At 45.4% G+C, this 22,852-nt stretch overlaps 1 protein-coding gene across 4 annotated transcripts in view; it reads right to left on the bottom strand.

Annotated features, from left to right (window-relative positions):
• The window catches only part of RAB3IP (RAB3A interacting protein), a 36,246-nt gene that overhangs the window by 1,504 nt on the left and 11,890 nt on the right, over window positions 1-22,852 (bottom strand). For all 4 annotated transcript variants that reach the window (XM_033951922.1, XM_033951923.1, XM_033951924.1 and 1 more), the window contains 9 exons: window positions 21,937-22,203; window positions 21,137-21,392; window positions 19,572-19,667; window positions 18,143-18,220; window positions 13,611-13,814; window positions 11,802-11,930; window positions 9,480-9,592; window positions 5,824-5,923; window positions 5,641-5,710 (listed from right to left, as the gene is read on the bottom strand). In XM_033951922.1, the coding sequence (XP_033807813.1) occupies window positions 5,641-5,710; window positions 5,824-5,923; window positions 9,480-9,592; window positions 11,802-11,930; window positions 13,611-13,814; window positions 18,143-18,220; window positions 19,572-19,667; window positions 21,137-21,392; window positions 21,937-22,178 (1,288 nt within the window). In that variant the 5' untranslated portion in view covers window positions 22,179-22,203. The remainder of the gene's footprint in view (window positions 1-5,640; window positions 5,711-5,823; window positions 5,924-9,479; window positions 9,593-11,801; window positions 11,931-13,610; window positions 13,815-18,142; window positions 18,221-19,571; window positions 19,668-21,136; window positions 21,393-21,936; window positions 22,204-22,852) is intronic.

Raw genomic sequence — 22,852 nt, 5'->3', positions numbered from 1 at the left:
TCCCGACGCGCCTGAACATCTACCCGATAATGTCTAACAAAAGAATACAAGGAGGACCAAACCGCAGCCTTACAAATATCCACCGGAGGCACGAGCGACGACTCAGCCCAAGAAGCCGCCTGACCCCGAGTGGAATGAGCCTTGAGAAACTCCGGAACAGGCTGCTGTTTCAGAAGATAAGCGGAAGCAATCGTCTCCTTGATCCAGCGCGCAATAGTAGCCTTAGAAGCGCCAGCTCCCCGACGAGGACCAGCCAGGAGGACAAAGAGATGATCGGACTTCCGGAATTCCTGGGTCCGCTGCACATCAGAGCGAAGGACCCGACCGACATCCAACTTGCGCAGCTGCCGTTGCTCAGAAGAGCCCTCCCGACCACCCAAGACCGGGAGAACCACCGATTGATTGACATGAAAAGAGAAACAACCTTCGGCAGAAAGGAAGGAACAGGCCGCAAGACGACCCGCTCCCTAGACAACTCCAAGAAGGGAGCCCTACAAGAGAAAGCCTGCAGCTCAGAAATACTCCTAGCAGAAGTAATGGCCACCAAAAAGACCGCCTTCAAAGTAAGGTCCTTCAAAGAACAGTCGTCCAAGGGCTCGAAAGGCGGGCGCACCAAAACAGAGAGAACCAGATTAAGATCCCAAGAGGGAACCGAGGGCCGAAGGGGAGGCCTAAGCAACTTGGCCGCCCGCAGAAACCGAATCACATCAGGAAGAGCCGATAAACGCTGACCTGACACCAACCCTCGAAAGGTCGACAGGGCCGCAAGATGAACCCGGAGAGAAGACCAAGCCAGGCCTCTATCCAGGCCATCCTGCAAGAACTCTAGAATGTTAGGCAGAGAAGCGCGAAAAGAGGTCACTCCCCGCGCCCGACACCATTCCTCAAAGAGACGCCAAACCCGCACATAAGCCCGAGAGGTAGAAAGCCTCCGGGACCCCAACAGTGTAGCGATCACCTTGTCTGAATATCCCTTCTTGCTAAGGCGACCCCTTTCAAGAGCCACGCCGTAAGACAGAAGAGAGACGGGTCGAACAAGGGAATGGGACCCTGCATCAGAAGGTCGTCCGAGAGAGGCAGAGGAAGAGGAACCGCCACCAGGTGTCTCACCAGATCCGCATACCACGGACGTCGAGACCAATCCGGAGCCACCAGCACCACCAAACCAGGATGGTGAACAATGCGAAGAAGCACTCTGCCCACCAGCGGCTAAGGAGGGAACACATACAACAGCCCCTCCGTTGGCCACGGCTGGACCAGAGCATCCAGACCCTCGGCCAGCCCTTCCCTGCGACGACTGAAGAAGCGGGGCACTTTGGCGTTGCCACTCGTGGCCATCAGGTCCATCAGGGGCTGCCCCCAATCTTGCACTATCAACCGAAACGCTCCGGCGCCGAGAAACCACTCTCCTGGATCCAGGAAGTGACGACTGAGGAAGTCTGCCTGAACATTTTCTACCCCGGCTATATGAGAAGCCGAGAGGTCCAGAAGATGGGACTCCGCCCAAACCATGAGCCGAGCCGCCTCCTGCGCCACAGGAGTGCTCTTGGTGCCCCCCTGACGATTGACATAAGCCACCGCCGTGGCATTGTCCGACAGGACTCTGACCGACTTGCCCAGCAAAAGGGAGTGGAAAGCTAACAGCGCCAGCCTGACCGCTCTGGTCTCCAACTCGTTGATCGACCAGGAGGCCTCCTCCGCGGACCAGGTGCCCCGAGCTGAGTGGCCCATAAACTGAGCCCCCCAACCGAGGAGACTCGCATCCGTAAGGAGCACCGTCCACTGCGGGAGATCCAGACCCACCCCCTGAACCAGGTGAGGGGTCCGGAGCCACCAGCGCAGACTGCAGCGCGCCAAGCCTCGCAGGGGAACCGGAACATCCAAATCTTGCCTCCGGGGAGACCACCTCCGGAGCAGAGCCTACTGAAGAGGACGCATGTGGGCCCGCGCCCACCTCACCACGTCCAGGGACGCCGCCATTGACACCAGGACTTGGAGGAAATCTCGCGCCCGAGGACCCCGGGACGCCAAAAGCAGGCGAATCTGAGATTGCAATTTGCTCACCCGGGCCTCTGGAAGGAAGACCTTCCCCAAGGAGATGTCGAACATAACCCCAAGGCACTCCAGACGCTGAGCCGGGACCAACCGACTCTTGGAAAGGTTGACCACCCAGCCCAGCGACCGGAGAAACTCCACCACCCGAGCCGTAACCCGGGAGCTCTCCTGCAACGACTTTGCCCGAATCAACCAGTCGTCCAGGTAGGGGAGAACCAGGATGCCCACCGACCGCAAGGCTGCCGCGACGACCACCATTACCGTGGTGAACGTCCGAGGAGCCGTGGCCAGACCAAAGGGAAGCGCACAGAACTGAAAGTGCCGCCCCAAGATCGCAAAGCGAAGGAAGTGCTGATGAGAGGCCCGAATTGGAACCTGCAAGTAGGCCTCCGTCAGATCGAGAGACATCCAGGATGGGCCGAAAGGTCCCCTCCTTTATGGCCACCACAAAGTAAATGGAGTACCTGCCGGTGCCCCACTCCGTAGGGGACACCGGCACCACTGCCTCGAGATCTAGCAAACGCTGAAGGGTCTGACGAAAAGCCTGCGTCTTCCATGGAGTCTGACATGGAGAAGCGAGGAAAAGGTCCGGCAGAGAGCGGGTAAACTCCAGAGCGTAACCGTCCCGCACCACCTCAAGGACCCACTGATCGGACGCGATCTCGGCCCATTTGGGGAAAAATTTGCGCAGCCGGGCCCCCACCGGAACCAAAGGGGGCGCCGGCAAGGAGTCATTGCGCAGGACGGGAAGCGGGGGAACCGGCGGAGGGATTCCCTGCCCCCCGACGGGCCCCCCGAAAGGGCTGCATGCGCTGGAAGAACCGACCCCGGGAAAAACCCTGAGCCGGGAAAGAAGCAGCCCCACGCCCCGGGCGATACTTGCGAAATTCCCGCAAACGCCCCCGGGCAGCCCCACACCTAGACGCAGGGCGGGCACGGTCCTCAGGCAGACGGGGCACCTTCGAGTCCGTCAGAGTCTGAATCAACTCATCTAATTCCTCTCCAAACAAAAAGACCCCCTAAAGGGAACTTTAGTAAACTTAGCTTTGGACGCAGAATCCGCCGCCCAAGCGCGCAGCCACAAAATACGCCGCGCGGCCATGCCATAGACTTAGCCGAAATCCGCACCAAGTCATAAAGAGCATCTGAGAGGAACGAGGCAGCCATCGCAATCTTCGCTACCTCCTGATCCACTAGAGACCAGTCATCAGACTCCCGATCCAGGACACGCTCAGCCCACCGAAACACGGCGCGAGCGACTAGCTCCCCACAAACAGCCGCCTGGACCCCAAAGGCAGAGACATCAAAATCATACTTAAGAAGAGTCTCTAACGCACGCGCCTCCGAGACCCTAAGAGCAGAACCGTCCATAACAGGCACGGTATGCCGCTTAGGAAGTGCCGAGACCACCGCGTTCCCCATTGGCGAAATTAAGGTAGCCCTACCTCCCTCCGGGACGGGATACCCAAGAGCCAAGGCGCACACCAAACGAAACTGCGCCCATAGGCCACTGCGCCAACACAAAATCCCGCAAATCCTGACGCACAGGAAAAGAGCGGGAACCAGGACAGACCCCCTGAAGCAGAGGGGCCCCCATACGCGGGGTCTCCGGCGGCGCCACTGCAAAAATGCAGCACCAAGGAGACCTGCTACACAGGTCTAAAAGCTCATCCCTCTGAATAAAAAAGCGCACCACGGACGCATCTGCTCTGGAAGACGGGAAACCCGCCGCCCCGCTGCCAACAGGCGTCCCCTCTAGAGGATCCTGGAAGCCCGCCAAAGCAGCCAGGTCCTCAACCAGGCCAACACGCTCCTCCGCCCACCAATTCGCAATCCAAGCCCCCCCGCGGGCGCTTGGATGAGGGAGGAGGAAGAGGGGACGCCAAACGAAAAGAGGGAGGCAAAGCCATAGGGGGCGCGGAGGGAAACCCCCCCCGAAACCCCCCAGGCGCACGTGGGACCCCCAAAAGTCCGCACAAAGAAAGAAAATAAATTGGGGGCAAAAAACCCCTGGGGGTCCCCAGGGACTCCCTGCCCCAGCAGGGGTCCAAGCTGAAACCTGCCCCTGTGTTCGCCATACAGGGGGAAGGTCACCTGAGGTTGCAGACAAAATGGAGGGGCCAGACAAAGAAAATGGCGAAGTTCCCGCCAAAAATGCTCCCTCCATGGCCTGTAGCGGCTGAGAAGACTGAACAGTCCCAGCCGCTAAGACAGGCAAGTCGGCATCAGCTGTCAAAAAATCAGCTGAGAGGGAATCCTTCGGGGAATCCCTCCGTGGGCGGTTGTGGAAGACCGGGCTTCCCCACTGCTCCAAGCCGACTCGCGAGGCACCATCGGCGGGGAGCTCTGGGCGCCTGCAGCCGCTGCCGACGGAGCTCCACCACCTCACCGACCCAAACCGCCGAGTTCAGGCCGGCCGCGAGTGCCTCGCGGCTGGACTAAAATTGTGGCCTACTCCCCCGGAGAAGGGCACAATTGCTCCAGACGCGACCTAGCTATAAAAAAGTGCTGGTTACATGAAAAAATACAGTAAAATACAGTTTTCTTAAAGGGAAACAACCCTTCAGACCAGCACTACCTCAGGATTTTTTTTTTTTTTTTTTTTTTTTACAGAACAGACTCCACAGGCTCTCGAAGCAATATGCCTTGCTTGACTTAGGGGGCAAGGCTTACTGCTGAGGCTCCTCTAAAAAAATGTGGGGAGGTGGAGGAAGTGGGGGGAGGGACCCCGCTCGTGACCCGCCGGGTTTGACACCCCCGAGGTCGGACGGACCCCCAAACAGGGCCCGACCAAGCTCCGTCCGGCCAAAAACAGGGACAATAAACCCCTAAACAAATTCCAACAGCCCTACCAAGAGAGATGGGTACAGATCACTCAACACCTGCTGGAGACTGAAAGAAGACTGAGGGAAATAGAGAAGGGAGGATAGTATATACTGTCCCAAAGTTTTGTTTTCAGTCTCCACCTGCTGGTCATGATTAGATATATACCCATTCGTAAAGTTAACCTCTACTGGTCTGGAGAGTGCTAAAGAAGTCTTGCTTTCTCTGCTGACATGCACCCAGGGCTGTGGAGTCGGAGTCGGAGGAAATTTCGGGTACCTGGAGTCGGAGTCAGAAGTACAAAAAACTGAGGAGTCGGAGTCGGAACATTTATCTACCGACTCCATTTTTGAACTTGGAATACCAATCACAAGCGATTCTTTCAGCTATAGCACTCACTATATACACAGCACAAATGTTGCGTGCAGCTTCTGCGGCCTTAGAACCTTGATTAAAAGCAAAAAGAAGGTGGTGTCGAAAATGCTCATTTCTCTCAACTTGACATTCCATTTTAACGATCTGAAAATTAACCAGTGCTGTGGAGTCGGAGTCGAGGAGTTGGAGTCGGAGGAAATTTCGAGTACCTGGAGTCGGAGTCTGAAGTACAAAAAACTGAGGAGTCAGAGTCGGAACATTTATCTACCGACTCCACAGCCCTGCATTCACCAGAGAAAATCAAGTCCAAAGGCATTTCAAAATGTTAGTTATTTAATGCATGAAAAAAAAATCTTTTAAATAAAAAAAAAGAAGTTTAACACATACCATCCTGCTGCTTCACAAGCCCTTGTTGGATATACCGAACATATGTAAAGAAGTTACATACAGAAGTAATCTAAACACAAGGAAAATAATGCAATGTGAGTGACTTGTTACAAATTAAAGGTCAACATGGCTCTCCAACCTCCACATACAATATTACAATAAAGACATAAGAATGGCTCTCACCCTGTATCTGCAGAAAGGAGAAATGTAATAGTAGTTACTTGAGTCTCCCAGTTTGATTCGGTGTTTACATGCCTTGGTTTGACCAGTCAATGCACATTTCCTGTAAATGAAAGAAAAGAGTTCAGGTGCACCTTTGCAATTCTTCTGTGCACAGATGTGCTACTAGAATTAATATGTTTCCTGCATGTAAAGGCCCTTTTCATCCTCAAGTCATCAAAGCTAGACAATCTGGTCTTGTAGCACACATTTTGAACAAAGCAATTGCCGTAAAAGGTTACATATGTCTATGCCCAGCAGTGGCCTACCCAGATTTTATGCTGCTTATCCTAGGAATGAGCAGTGGATTTCCATCTTAATAACGGCTTAAGGACTTTTGTTTTAGGAAATTATTCAAACCTTTTTTAAACTCTAAGCTAACGGCTTTCATCACATTCTTTGGCAACAAATTCCAGAGTTTGTTTACATGATGAGTGAAGAAATATTTTCCAAATCTTCATCGCATGCCTCCTAGTATTAGTATTTTTGGAAAGAGTTTAAAAAAGCCTCATCTGCACTTCCCCCTTCACTCCGACAGCTTCGTTGTGATTTCAAGTCAAATTCTCATCTGGCTGTCCTGCAAAAACAGATCTCACCCAACGTGGTCCAACTTTGCAATTCTATAACCAAGCCAAATGTATCCACATAAACGCTAATTAACTCAAGTCTACAAACTTATTTTGTTTGCTCTTTCAGAATTAAGTCATTTGAAAACTTCTTTACGCAGGGTTTTTTGTTGTTTTTTTTCAATTTGCCTAAGGTGGTGAAGCTGGATCTGGATCTGCTTGGATTGCAAGTGAATCTGCACAGGCTGGATAGCACCATCCAAATAACGTAACATAAGAATTTATTTCTAGACCGCAATTACCGTAGAGCTCAATGCGGTTTACAAAAGACTAGCTACAATACAAATTCAGGTAGACAGATAAATTAGTCTTTAAGAACTGAAAAACTTCAAACACAAAAAAGTCTTAAGCTGTTTTCTATCATGAAATTAAGAAATAGATTTCGATAGCAGACACTTAAACTCTTTGTCCCATAGTGCCACCCTTTCAGTGTAGGTAATTTATCCCACAAATGAGAACTGAAACACCCCCAGCCAGTAGGCAGATGCCTACTGAGGCTAGTTGGCGGCAGCGATGGGAAAGACCTTCTTTCATGGAGGTTCTTGGATCTACAATTTTAAGCAGTAACGTTCAGTAGCGCAAAAGATTTGGAAGTAGGACAACAGGAAGCAAATACGTAAAACCCTTCCCAGGCTCTCAAGGGAGAGGAGAAGACCACCTTCTCAGCAGATTGCCCCCTGTCCATTCTGCAAGATAAATGTCTCCTCCAAAAGAACAGTAAGCATTGTTCACCAATATACATGGACATTACTGGCCACTGAAAAACCTGTAGTTTCTCACTGATAGCTGCAAATTCATCACCACCTGTGTAACACCTGCAGAAGTGGTGTAAGCGAGGGTAGGAGGACCTCCTCTCCTCCTCCCCCCAATGCCACACTAGCGCCCTCCCTTCCCCCATATCTCTTTATTTATTTATTTATGTTCAAATAATTTGTATTGAGCTCAACACAACATAGGTACAAAAAACACTTACAGATAAATGGAAGCTCAAATTTCAAAAAGAAAACAGAGCTCATCTCCAATAGAAAGTCCCACCCCACCCCTTTTATTCTCTATCCAGCAAATAAACCAACAGTAATGAATCTAATACAAGTCACCAGAAGGATTCGGAAAGCATCAAGAATTCAAAAGTCGACTCCGTGCCAAAGGAGTCATGTCAGTCCAGAAGGGCTCCCACACCTGTTGAAAGAACCTCCCCCGAGGCGAGGAGAAGTCCTCAATGTCTCTGCGCTCCCACATCAGGAAACTTATTTATTTAAAAAATGTTTTCCCTGCTTATTACCTAAGTGGGTTACAGTAGAAAACATACGCAACCAAAACATACTCAACATATTATAAAATACACATTCTATCCTATTCTTCCAGCTATATTCACTAAAACTAGCATAGCGCTAATAAAAAGTTCACACTATACAAACTATAAAGTACATTTGTCTTCAAAACTAATAAAAAATCTTTAGCAAATAAATATGTTTTCAGCTGCTTCTTTAAATCTTTGCCAGCGCGAGCAGCTTTCCCTCCGACGTCACTTCCTGGCCCTGCGACCTGGAAGTGATTTCAGAGGGGAGCCAGGCCGGCACAAGCAGCAGGCTGAAAAAGTTGCTCGTGCTGGCGAAGATTCAAAGAGGTGAGTATGGGGGTTGGGGAAGGGAAGACGAAAGTAAGGTGGGGGGAGCGGAGAGGTGTCGGCGCCCCCACCAAGACGGCACCTGGAGCAGACCACTGACCTGCAGATACCACCATCAGATGTCTCTCAGAGATGTTTACAGGGAAAGGGAAGGAAGGTACCAAGCCTCGAAGCAAAGCAGAACCAACAAAAAAGAGGCACTGAAGATGTCAAGTCCAACCTGTGGTCACAAATCCTTTATTTGCAGTTTGCATCAAAGTTTTACGAGTCTTTAAAAATCACTAAAACAGACAAAGTTCCAAATGACAAAGTCCCGACTAGGATCCAAGTTTCGGCAATACCATCACCTTCCTCAGGGGAGTTATGAACTTGCAACATACTGCTAACAGTGTGTGGTTCACAAATAAAGGATTTGTTACTAGAGAATGACACAGTGGCAGTTACCTGCGGCTAGCCACGGGTAACCCACCGAAATGGTATGGGGGGGAAGTGCTCACTGCGGGCACGGGGACAAGGCCATCCACCGCCCAGTGGAGCGGTGAATGGCCTTATCCTCGCAGTTAAGGGAGGGAAGGCACGCGGTCACTGATCGCACGTGGCTCCCTCCCTCCCTACCTACCTACCTATAGCCAAATCTATCTCCTTCCCCCCTTACCTTCACGGTGCTTTTGTAAAAAACTTACAAAAGCAGGTGAAGCCAGCCTGCCTGCCTACAGTCGTGTGTGTGGGCGGAAGCTTCTCCTCTGACGCAACCGGTGACGCGCGCCTTCCCTCCCTTAAGTTTCTTTACTAATGCGCCGCAAAGGTAAGGGGGAGGGAGGGAGATTCTCGGGCCGCTGAAGGGCGGTGAGGTGGTGAGAGGGAAGGGTGGATGCTGCAGAGAAGGGGACGGGGCGGTGAAGGGGATGGCAGGGACAGGGTTGGGGCAGTGAAGGGGACTGTGGTCCGGTGACGGGGACCGATTTTTTCCCCGTGTCATTCTCTATTTGTGACATCTCCAGTGCCTCTTTTTGTTTCTTCTTCTCAGAGATGTTCCACACGCACAAACAGGCAGCACCACACCAAGACATTAGAGATCAGAATGGTTCTATCATGGCATGGTACATTTAAGAAATCTGACCAATAGATTCTGGATGAAATAAACGTAGTCTTACAGCAGGTTAACCATCTTCTCCCAAACAGTAACCTATCCCCAACTTCTGTCTAGCACAGGCTTCTCACACGTGTAAGGATATAAAAGAACTCAGACCTTGGCAAATAATGTTCCTCCAAGGTAAGAATCCACTTTCTCTCATTTTATTGATGTGTTAGTTTTTGGTAACATTTTTTTTTTAAAATCTCGATCTCATGGATGTATCTCGGCTTACTTTGGTCCTCCACACTCTACTGCAGATGCCTTCACAAACCGAACAGGCTGCAAGCCGACAGGTTCAATGCACAAGGTGTTGTTTTCCACTGCTTCAAGGACTGCTGAAGCCAACTTGAAAATAAAGAAAAAGAAAGGGAGGGGTTTTAATGCCTAGTGGGAAAGGTGCTGGCCTTTGCAGTTGTCAGATCTGTTCCTCATCACTTTGAATACAACCACATAAACAGCACACTTACCATCCTGAGCAAGAGACAAGTAATGTCAGCACCACCTTGATGCATTCAACATAAAAAGGGTCACAATTTCTTTACTGCACTGGCTATGTATAGAAGGGTGAATGCTTTATAACTTCTATTGTATACTATTTAAAATACGTTTTGGAGAAACTCCAGAATATATGCTTCAACTCTTTTATTTTTCCAATAATCCATCTTTGAATCTGAGAAATAAGGTTCTTACCTGCTAATTTTCTTTCTTTTAGACTCTCCAGACCGGTATAGGCTTAGAATCATTTTAGTCTTTTCTCAGTCTCCACCTGTTGATCATGATGAGATATTACCCATCTGTAAAGATCTAGGCCTATACCGGTCTGGAGAATTTGCTAAAGAATGACTTTAAAAATATAAGATACAACAGATCTTTTAACTCCACATGGGCTTATATCAAGCAAACAACTTTGGAAAACTTTACTGACTAATATTAACAAGCAATCTAATTTTAAGATTTTCAAAAAAGACCTAAAGACCTATTTATTTCAAGAATTTGTTATTAATAATTCCTAAATATTTTAATACTATTTAATAATTTATCTTTATAATTATTTATGTAAACCGCTGTGAACTTCATGGAGGTATTGGCGGTATATAAATAAAAATGGTATTGTCCTGCTTCAGATGTCCATCAGTGAAAGCCAAAGTAGAGATTGCTCAGAGAAACGGACCAGGGCTCCGGTCCTCCGGCCATGCTGGAATTGTAGAGACAGCAGAGACAGAGGAAGCAGCTCATTGCACTGAAGTGGACACTGGAGGGTCCCTACTTGGCTGACACTGAAGATACTTAGATGGAATACTTAGAACAAGGTAATGGGCCCTCGTTTCCTTTTTAGCTTCAGCACAAAGGGAGGTCGTAGCAATTGTATTTCTAGTGCTACAAACTTAGAGCCGAGGGGTGGGACACTTGTTTTATTTTTCCTTTTTTTTTTGCCAGCAACGGGAGGTAGAACAGTTTGGGGCAGTTTGGAAACAGGTTTTAAAGCCACAAAAAGTGTGCATTAGTGGTATCAGTAGCTATCATAGCTACTGAGGAACTGTACGGGAGAACATCTGCAAGCTGATTAATCCAGATGAATATAGGTGCCTGAAAGGTCAAAATGACTACAACGCTAAAGGGAAAGCTCTGCTGGAGAGTGACAAGAGACATTTTAAAATTACAGTACCAAAGGGTCAGTTTGACTGAGCTGCATGTCAAACTCGTATCATTTTAAATAAAACTCTGTTATTTTTATTTATTCGTTCAATTTTCTTTACCGTTCTCCCAGGGGAGCTCAGAAAGATTTACATGAATTTATTCAGGTACTCAAAGCATTTTTTCCTGGGGCAATGGGGGGATTAAGTGACTTGGGGGATTAAGTGACTTGTCTATGGTCACAAGGAGCAGAGTGGGATTCGAACCCACAACCTTAGGGTGCTGAGGCTGTAGCTTTAACCACTGCACCACTCTAGAATCAAAATGAATTAGAAGTGAGCCAAGTAAAGGACAGTCAAGCCATTGTGACATCACTGATGAGGTTGGCTCTTATTGGTGGAATGAGGCATTGTGATATCACAGTATCAGCTCTGGTTACCAGGAGCTTTTCAGACTATTCAATTTCTATACCGTTCTCCCAGGGGAGCTCAGAACGGTTTACATGCATTTATTCAGGTACTCAAAGCATTTTTCTCTGTCTGTCCTGGTGGGCTCACAATCTATCTAATGTACCTGGGGCAATAGGGGGATTAAGTGACTTGCCCATGGTCAAAGTATGGGTTTGAACCTACAACCTCAGGGTGCTGAGGCTGTAGCTTTAACCACTGTACCACACTCTCCCCTGTTAAGAGTTTTTTTTGGTGTTTTTTTTTTGGGGGGGGTCATTTAGAGGGGCCAGCTTGTTGTTGGCAGACAGCAAATCACCATCAAGAGTGGAAGAAAGAGGAACAGAAGGGTGATTCTACACAAGCTCTCCTGGATGTTTGATGGCCCTTCTGTGGCAGTGAATAGCCCTTTAAACAATCACAAGCAGGGTTAATGAGTGCATGATGAGATTAAAAGGAGAGACATACTTTACCTCACATTTTAGGAAGGTCAAACATGGAAAAATATCTTCTTGATAAATTCGGTCTAAGAAAGGACATGTTCTCTCCATAGAGGGCTCATCTCTCCAGGATCTGAATTCATTATACAGAGATAAATCAGCCTAACAAACAAACCCAGAAAGACACTTTTTAAACAAACCCAAATCTACACATTTTGCAAGTAGATGATGGTCAGATTACAGTAACCATATTTCCAGAATATGACATAAACCAAACAATACGGTTACGGAATGGGCACGCGTTGAGAAAGCCGTGCAGTAAATACAGAATCTGTTTTATAATCAAAATTAAAAAATTTGTCTTCCAGTACATGTGATTCACAAATAATTAAAGCAGTCATTTTTTTTCTGCAAAAAGAACAACAAAAAAAAAATCATTTTATAGTTTCAAAACAACAAAAAGACTTGAGGTGCTTTAAAGACAGGATCTGAGAGCTTCTCTTAGCCATTCCCAAACAGTAATAATGATAACAGTGATAAAGAGTGATATAATTTGTTATTTATATGAAAGATTGATGTCCTGTAATGTAAATTTATTTTCTTATATTTGTAGTTTGTAAACCACTTAATACATCTGTACAAGCGATATATTAAGGGAATTAAATCCAATCCAATCCAATGCAATCACAACAATGTCATTTTATATACGGTTGCAAACTAGAAGTCAGGACGGTTTACAATCAATCAATCAAACACACACAACCATGGCAAGTTTCACGTTAATCAGTACAGTTCATGATAAGAATTAAAGGTATAACCATATCAAGTGACAAAAGTCAAAATAGCTGGCTTCATATAAATCACCAGATTTCAGATTCCTAAAATTGTTCAACACAGATACAGAAACAAGGATTTCACCAATGGCAGATACAAGGTTATGCGTGTACACAATGACTAATTCCCTTTCTTCATGATTTATTACCAAGAACATTCTCATCCAAAAAAAGCATTTCTGTTACTTTGGAGTCAGCTCTTCACAAGTATCTCAAGTTTTACCTAGGGATACAGACAAAAGAAATCTGTGGCTTTCATTGATGCACTAATTAAATACCAGCGGCACAAGGACGCACTGCTTACAAAACTCAGCTCAGTTACACTAAATAAACTGAAAAAAAAAAAAAAGGTTTATATTTATTTATATTTGTTCTACTGCAAATTCTGTGCTGGACAGGTCTAAATGGTTTTACAATCTAAGAAATAAATTCAACCGAGCAGGAAAAGAATCCCAGTTTATGTCCAGAAAAGTAGCACAGGAAAAGAACACCATTAGGTAGGTAGGAAAGAGGCATATCACTCACTCAGCATGAGATTTGGAGGACAGTCTAAAAAGGCGCTATGTAAAGCAGAATATCATTTGCTCAGCACATAAAGGGGATGAAAGGGGGCTCAATTTTGTGGAAGATGACTCTGCATGGGTGGGAAGGCTTGTGTGAACAGCCATGTCTCGAGGGCAACTTTATATTCCTTTAAGAGAAGGGACATTATGATAATATTTTATTCTTTTTTCTTTTAACCTATTGTAAACTGTCTACACACTTGGAATAGATGATATTAACAAGAAATACTGTAAATAAACTTGGAATAGAGAAGGGGAGCAAATTCCAAGCAGAAGGGCCTGTGAATTAAAATGCTCATGGACTCAAGTTATGCCTAACAAGGACCTGGGTAGGATTAGGCGAAAATCATTCTGGGAGCCTAAGAGACGGCCTGAACCACCAAAAGCACTGGCGAGTAGCTCATTAAAACAAAGCCCATCCCAAATTCAGCCCTTTCCTTTCTTACTTCCTTGCAGTCCTTTACTATGGGCTGTATGACACTGAGATCCTGCTGACTGCCGCTCATAGCACTGCTGGTACTTTTATTCCTTGCATGACCCTTTTTGAAAGGAGTCTTCCCGCCAGGCTGAAGCTCATTGGTTGGTGAGGTGGGGGAGGTGGAGAGCACCAGCGTCTTCAAAGCTGCTACTTCGGCTTGCAGGACGTCAATCTTGAAAACAGAGAATCAACAAAAGCAAACCATAGTTCAGTTTCTTGCAGATCATTTGCACATATATATACATACAGTATATAAAGTTCTTTAGTGTACAATAATCTACAATTTCACCAAAAACAAAAGAAAGAGAGGGAGCACTCTTTCAGAAACTGTTCTCTCGTAGAACCCTGAGCAGGATACAACTACATCTCCCAACCACAAAAAATCTCAAGTACAGGCGTATATTTCACTCCATGTTAACCTTCCTGGGAGTGAAAACTTGGAATGACCTGGCAGAAACAATCAGAAGAGAGCCTAGCTACACCTTGTTCCAGAAGAAACTGAAAACCCTTCTCTCTGACACCTGAATTTAAATGAATCTCTATCTATACCCTTCCTGCTAATTAGACTCTAGTAAAAGCGGATAGCGTAGCTCAGTGGTCTCAAACTCAAACCCTTTGCAGGGCCACATTTTGGATTTGTAAGTACTTGGAGGGCTGCAGAAAAAAATAGTTAATGTCTTATTAAAGAAATGACAATTTTGCATGAGGTAAAACTCTTTATAGTTTATAAAGCTTTCCTTATAGCTAAGTCTTATTAATAATATTGTAATTTATAGCTAAAGAGACATAAGATCAAGAAACTGTTTTATTTTACTTTTCTGATTATGATAAACATACTGAGGGCCTCAAAATAGTACTTGGCGGGCCACATGTGGCCCCTGGGCTACAAGTTTGAGACCACTGGCATAGCTGGAATTAAGAAAGTTTTGGACAAGTTCCTGGAAGAAAAAGTCCATAGTCTGTTATTGAGAAAGACATGGGGGAAGCCACTGCTTGCCCTGGATCGGTAGAATGGAATGTTGCTACTCTGGGGATTCTAGAATCTTGTTACTCTCTGGGATTCCAGAATCTTGCTATTCCTTGGGATTCTGTATGGAATGTTGCTACTCCTTGGGTTTTGGCCAGGTACTAGTGACCTGGATTGGCCACTGTGAGAACAGGCTACTGGGCTTGATGAACCCAGTAAGGCTATTCTTATGTTCTTACTCCTCCCTTTCCCCTGCTCTGCCCTCTTTCTACCTTCTTCTCTCTGTAAGTCGCCTTGGGCCTGAATAAGTATGCACAACGCACAAATAGAAGATTAGATTATGGTCAAATATATCTCTACCCTTCCAAGAGGACAGAGCAGGAGAGAATTCTACCTGAAATGTACCACAAAACCAAAAGCATAATCACCACAAATGATTTAAAGAAAAAAAAATAAAGCATTCAGAAAACGTTTGCACTTAAAATCTCAGAAGCCCAACAACATAATACAGAAGAAAGACCATATGACCCATCCACATCACCTGCACAACTCTATAATCCCTTCCCTTCCCTCTGAGCTTATCCCCCAGGCTTTCTTGAATACAGCCATTGTCTCTTTTCAGCAACTCCAAGGTGAGCCTGTTCCACATATCCACTACCCTTTCTGTAAAGAAACACAGAGCCCACAGCGGTCACTCAAGTAGAGAATGACACAGGGACAAATTTGTACCCGTCCCCGTGAGTTTTGTTGCTCTCCCTGTCCCTGCCCCATTCCTGTAAGCTTTGCCTTAACTGCACAAGCCTCGAATGCTTACAATTTTAAAGTGTTTGAGGCTTGTGCAGATGAGGACTGAGTTTGCAGGGATGGGACAGGGATAGGAAAAGAACTCGATGGGATGGGAAAATGAGTTCCCGGGGGTGGGGGACAGGGAAAAACTTGTCCCCGTGTCATGCTCTATTATAAAGCCAACAAACACTGCAAACATAAAACATAAACAAACATATTCAATGCTGGACCTAACTCAGGCCTTTGGCAGCCACTGTAAATTACCTGAGTGCCTGTCGATATTCAGACCACCGCTATCATAAACTTTATCCAGCAACTTACCTGGCTAGTAAACTGAAAATCACTGCTAACCTGGCTCTGCCTCGACACCAACCAGATAGCGTCAAAGCAACCTGTACAGAAATCCAGCAAAAGTTAACTGGATGGTGTTACTGAATATCAAGAGAAGCTGGGCAGGAGACTTCCTAACTGGTTAAATCCCACTGAATATCTCCCCTTTAAACTCCTTACCTTACCCGTTTTGGGTTAAGTCTTATTTTCAATCCTGTGACGCTCTCTCTACTATCATTTCTCTCAAAATTAATGTAGGCTAAAAGTGCTCCTAACATCTGGGACTTTTTACTTTTCCAAGCTCAAGAAAGATTATTTTGGGGAGGTGGGAGGGAGAAAAGACCTATGGGATAAAAACTTCTGTAAGATGTTTAACTGTTCTTCACGACGGCAATAATGCTAGGAAAATACTGACTAAATGTCTGTTCAAGAATAATTTGAGCAGTACAGTAGACTCTCAGTTAACCTGCACCCATGGGGATTGAAAAGATGCCGGATAGATGTGGTTTAACTAATATTACAGGTATACCATATCATCAACTATTTCAGACAAACTACTGGGCATTTGGTAGGCAAAACATGGGCAAACTCAGGTGTGGTGTGCCAAGTTTACACTTAAATTTACACCAGAAATTGATTTTATTTTCATTCTTAAAGTTATTACAGTATTTCTTTGATTTTTTTCTTATTTTTGCTGGTTGCTTGAGTTCCAGTTAACAAAGTCTACTGTATTTATATATATGATTCAAGAGAAGAGAGCAAGTTGGACAGAGTTTACCAGGGACTACAGTACTTGCCATCTATCTGACCATGAATACTGAAAACTCCTAATAAACATCCCCCCCCCCCCAAATACTCCATTTTAATTTAGAATTCAGTGGGGCAGAACAGCCACATGCATCTTCCTAATCAGATGACTCCTAGTACAAAGTGAAGCAGTCCTGGGTTTGCCCCCCATTCAATCTATGGGCTTACAGACTCTTTTTTTTTTTTTTTTTTTTTTAGAAAAGCAGAATTAGAAATCCATAGACACACTTGGAACAAAACCAGGACTGCCTTGGCCTATCCCCGCTGACCCAGAGTCAGTTTGAGTTACACAGTTAACAATTCCCAAGGACTCTCCTGCTTGGCTGGAGTGCTAACATTCGACACAGCTCCACAGTTACACTCAAAGCATTCAGGCCCTGGTCGTATAAAAGATACCTACAATTAGGTGCCTAGATGGGTGCGCATAATCGATCTTGCCCTCCCCCTTTTACAAAATTATAGCGCAGTTTTTAGCGCTGGCTGCGGCGGTTAACAGCTCTGACACTCATAAAATTCCTATGAGTGTCGGAGCTGTTATCACCGTGGCTGGGGCTAAAAACCATGCTACGGTTTTGTAAAAGTGTGGGGAGTTAATAACTCAAGTAGGTTTGCTCAGCGCCGTTAATGGAAAATTGCAATTAAAAAACAATTAACCAGACAGTAGTCACCTAATCTGGAAGGAGCCTAGACCGAGGTGCCTGCCAGAAAGTAGGCATGGTTCGTTGCGGATTGTGGGCAGATCTTGGGCATCTTTTGCGCGTAGGTGCCTAAATTAGACTTGGGCGCCAGTATTTAGGTCAAGAAAACCCTGGCAAAAATAGGGGGTGTCTAAGGTTTTGACGTCTACTGGCGACCAAGTCTAATTCTATACACATCCCCCTCCATATTTGCGGGTTTGGAACTTGCGACTTCGGTTATCTGCGGCTTGCGGCTTTCGTCTGGGTGACCCACCCCCAACTCCCTCTACTTACTTACTTTTTAAAACCTGGTGGTCTAGTGGTGAAACAGAGCAGGAGTGATCTTCCTACGCTCCTGCCCTGTGCAGAATTGGCAAGAAAAATGGCTGCCGTGGTCTTGCGGGAACTCACAGCAGCCATTTTTGTTCCTAGATCTGCACAGGGGCAGGAGCGTAGGAAGATCACTGCTGCCCTGCTTCACCGTTAAGAGCACCAGGCTTTAAAAGGTAAGTAAGGTGGAGAAGTCTGGGAGGCGAGAGGAAGGCGGAGGTGGGTCAGAGTCGACCCTAAAGTTATTCATGATTTTTTTTATATTTGCAGGCCGGCTTTGCCCCTAACCCCCGCGAATATGGAGGGGATGTGTAAACTGTACCTAATGCAAGATTCACAGCCACTATGCGCCCGCGCAAGTTTATAGAATCGGGGCCACAGTATTCATTGCAAAAGGAGTCTGGGACATGAACCCTGCACTCGAGAATTGGCAGATGATCCATAGATAGAGGAATGCCAGGTTGCAACACAATGTTGAGTTACACTTCTGACTTAAGGCTTTTTAGCCAACTAACTCTAATGGCACCTCCACCTGTAAAACCTGACGCCAGATACCAAGAAAGCATCGTTTTAAACACGCAAAACAAAAAAATAGTTACCGACCTTTCCTTGTGCTTCCTTCAACTGCTTTTCTGCAGTGGCTTGTTTCACATTTGCTTCCCGCACCATTTTGTGTGCTTCCTACAACATAAAGAATTAGCTGAGAACGTACACTTGAGTTTAAAGCACTGCACAGTTAAATTACCACAACTACTATTAATTATTTCTATAGCGCTGCCAGAAGTACACAGCACTGTACAATAAACATGTAAGAGACAATCCCTGCTTGATAGAGCTTACACTCCAATCAAAACAAAGGAAAAATAGAGGTTAGGGAACTTCTCACAGAGGGAATGATAAAATAGACATTGGTAAGAGGAGTTAAAAGTGGGCAAGAGCACATCAACCTTCACTGATTTAGGTAACTAAAAATGAGAATATATTTCCTTGTAATTGGTATATTGTTCATGAAGGCAAACAATTTAAATTCTTTGACCCGAAGCAGCTTGAGGAGTTCTCTTTTTGCAAGGCAATGCACCTGCTCACAAGGCTAGCAAAACGATGAATGTTTTGACGCATTTGAGGTTTCAGTGCAGAGACCATCCATCCTACTCACCAGACCTTGCCAAATCTGACTATTTTCCATTTCCAAACCTTAAAAAGAGTTTCAAAGGTGCAACAATTTTCAAGTGATTTGGAGACGATTGCAGCAGCGGACCAGACATCAGAGTTTATTTTGGAAGGGTTACAGAAACTTCAGTGTCTTGAACTAAGGAGTGACTATGTGAAATAACTTTGAGTTTCATAGCTGTACGTCATTCCCTTCTTGGTTGGGCTGAGAACCTTTCAGCACCCCCTCATATATACTCTAAAACTATACTTCCCTTATGTTTATTTGATTAATCTTTCGTGAACTGCATAGAACTTTTTGGTTATGTGGTCTATAAATCGATTTGTTTACATTTATTTAATCTTATCTAAATCAGCTGCAGCCATCTTCCTTCAAGTTCTTAGAAAATAACTGAGATCTTTTTTCCTGAAGTCACTCCCTTCCCGAAACTATTAATTGTACAATCATATCTGCATGAGAAAAGGAAGCTTAGCCAGATTGCCAGAAGCCGAGACATCGATTATACTACACAACATGCTTTCATAAACAGATTTTTATTTTAAAGTCATCAGCAGACCCTTAGCATGTACTGTTCAACAACAGAATTACAATAAATTATAATGCACTGTTTACCATGTACGTATATTGAGGGGATTTAGAAAATATATTTTAACAGATGACATGAGCAGATATGGCCTGTAAATCCCAGATCATCATTGCACCTATACACACCACAGCACTCACTTTTGTTTTTACGAAGTGAGTTACCATCAGAGCTTCCAGAAAACTGAACTTTTTGGCATCTCTATTAGTATTATTATTAAAAGTATTTCTTTCTTCTCAAAATCGGGGATTTGGGGGTGGGGGGAGAAGACAACTAACCTCAAACAGACTGGCTGTGAGCTCTTCTAGTTCCTGTCCAAGCTGGTCTCGCACCTTTGAAAGTCTTTCACACTCTTCATCTTTCAGCTTCAGTTCCTAAGGATCATCATTGTGTCAGCATAAGGAAAAGGTTTATTCTTAAATTCAACAACCTTTATAGAGAGAAGCACAACAACCTTGCCTGCTGGTTCTAAACTGAATCGGACCTATAAGTTCCTGCATACAATGGGGTAAAGCCAAAACCGAACCAATCTATAGCAGTGGTCTCAAACTCGCAGCTCGGGGGCCACATGCGGCCCGCCAGGTACTATTTTGAGGCCCTCGGTATGTTTATCATAATCACAAAAGTAAAATAAAACAGTTTCTTGATCATATGTTGCTTTAGCTATAAAATTACATTATTATTAAGACTTAGCCAAAAGGAAAGATTTATGAACTATAAAGAGTTTTACCTCATGCAAAATTGTCATTTCTTTAATAAGACATTAATTATTTTTTCTGAGTACCTAAAAATCCAAAATGTGGCCCTGCAACGGGTTTGAGTTTGAGACCACTGATCTACAGGGGAAGCTGGCAAAACCTGGAGATCAATGCTGAGATGGGAAGGAAACTAGAGAATGACATGGGGACACATTTGTCCCCGTCCCTGCCCCATTCCTGTAAGCTCTACCTTAACTACACAAGCCTCGAACACTCATTTTCCTGTCCCAGCAAGTTCTTTTCCTGATCGTTCCCCGTTCCTGCAAGCTCCGTCCTCATCTGCACAAGCCTCAAACACTTTAAAATCATAAGTGTTCAAGGCTTGCGTGGTTAAGGCAGAGCTTACAGGAATGGGACAGTAGCAGGAACAGCGACAAAAATCATGGGGATGGAATGGGGAAATCGAGTTCCTGCAGGAACGGGGACAAATTTGTCCCCGTGCCATTCTCTATTCCCAAGTTTAATTTTTTCCCAGATAATTTAGCCGTTAACAGAAAAAAAGGAGTGGGTGTGTGGGGATGAGGGTGGGGAAAGCGAGCCAACACTGTCTGCAGAGGTCTGTCCATTTCCTGTGTTCTGTCCTCCAGTCCACAGGTGCCGTTGAGCACAGTTGTCAATCATCCGCTAGGCACCATTTACACCATTAAAACCTTTAGGCACACTGCCATTTAGGCCAGGGTATTCTTGGCTTAAATAAGTGCACCTAAGGAGAACTCATCTAGCAATGCTCCTTTCCTACAGGTTCAACCTCTGCCGGTCTACCCCTAGAGCCAGAATAACAGAGAATCCTGTTTGTATTGTAATGTATCCATAGTATGACCTGGGGGTGGGGAGGCGCAATGCTCTTGTTTGCCTAGGTTCCACCAAAAGGTTAATATTGCCCTGGATGATGGACAAGCAAGCTCAGGATAAAATACCTGCCTCTGTTTTCAGATGTGTCCAGCTGTTACACAGAAATGAAAACTGTCCTGGGGTCTACAGAGGCAGTAAACGTATAGGGGCCTTCCACAAGACAGAAACCTGGGAAGTGCTGATGTGCCATTTTCACATCAGATAACTTACAAATTCTGCCACAGCTTCCTTACCATCTGAGCTTTGGCAAGTTCTTCCTTTAGCCGCTCATATCCCTTCTCTCGGACTTCCAGGACAGACGGGCTGCGCAGATGAGACAGACTGTCTGTACTCAGCTTAAGAAAATCATCCGAGCAGTCCAAGGCATCTGTCAACGTCGCACCCTGTAGGAACTCTCTCTCAGCACGATTACCGTTTCTTCTGCAGCTGGGTTTGGGTGAGCACTGTTGGGCTCCCGAGGTAGAACAAGGTACTGATTCTGTAGCATTGCTGCCAGAAAAAAACCAAAAATTAATTAAGCAGCAGCTTTTTTATCCTTATTTTAAATCTTTTTCTATAGGGAAGAAGCAAAACAACATAGGCTGAAGAAACAATTCACTAACATGGCCAACCAGTAACGAACATACGCCTAATGCATGTTGCAGATTTTTGGGTCTCGCTGCAAAGTCCAAAAGGGAAAAAGCACTTTGTAACTATGCAGGAAATATGAAAATTACACCCTTTGAGCTCCAGAATAACCTAGCAGAGAACTGCTCCAACATGATATGCTGATGACAGATTATTATCGGGACAGGGTTCTGAAAATTTCTGGGTGGCTTTGCATCTGCCTGTCTCTAAAAAAGCTGGCCTTTCAGCTCTACAGGTATGAAAGAGAAAGTAGCGATAAAAGAAAAAATACCTCCTTATTCTTAAGGCTTTGGTTAATAATCAGAACAATAACTTTAGAGATTATATATTTATATATATTCTGAAACCATTTAACTGGAAATTAGACTTTTCAGTGTTTACAAGACTGGCCTCTTCCGGAGCATACCTGATCCCTGAAGTTTCTCTACAGCGTAGGTGCCTGGGAGATGAATAAACAGGCTGCGTGGGAAGGTCAGATGCATTTAATGTGTTCGGCTGTATGGAACCGATAGGGGGATGAGTCCAGTAAATGACACCAGGTGAGGTAGGTAGCTCGTGGGTTTCTGACTCGCACACACCGAGCAGGTCTGGCGTAGAGGGCGAAGCTAGGTTCACTTCATGGAAGCCTTCCAAGGGGTCACTGGCCATATCAACAGCCTCATCATATGAAAGCCTGCACAAAAAAAAGCCATACAGTTATCATACAAGGATTGTGGTCCTAGTAACCTCTGCCCTAAGGCAGCTGTCATATCAGGTATTCAAAGTCTTACAAGAGGATTGAATTCTAATGCAGTTAATTCACATTACTACTCAGCCGCATATATGAAAACAATGCAACAGTGTCCCATTATAAAAGCACTCTAGTTTGGCTCAATTTCTTTTTACCAAGGTACAGGAGTGAAGGTCAGACATTGTTGTCAAGCTAGAACCTCAGATTTGAGATCCAAGCCCAGCTACAGACCAGACTGTACTATAATTGCTCACAGTATTTTTTATTGGGGGGGGGGAGAAGGAGGCCCACATGCTAGAAGCAGATTATTGGATTTAGACTTTAACTCTGTCATCCAGACAAGAAAAAAAAGATTAACTGCATTTCAGACTAGGAGCTTTCATGCTGGCTGCATCAGCTCTTCATAATGAGTTTTGAGAGCCAGACACTTAAAATCTGCTTTTGCCAAAGCCATTTCTGATCATAACTGGCATCATGAAAACTTCATTTGCGACTACTTAGTTCCCCTATTTTTCCCCTTCCATCACAGCTCCCTTGGCAATGCAGCTCACCCTTCCTGATACATTATTTCAAGATTCACCAAGGTTTCTGC

Source organism: Geotrypetes seraphini, chromosome 7 (assembly GCF_902459505.1).
Source record: "Geotrypetes seraphini chromosome 7, aGeoSer1.1, whole genome shotgun sequence".
Taxonomy (NCBI): Eukaryota; Metazoa; Chordata; class Amphibia; order Gymnophiona; family Dermophiidae; genus Geotrypetes; species Geotrypetes seraphini.
Note: the sequence above shows the minus strand (reverse complement) of the source record. Positions and strands in the feature narration are given on the sequence as shown.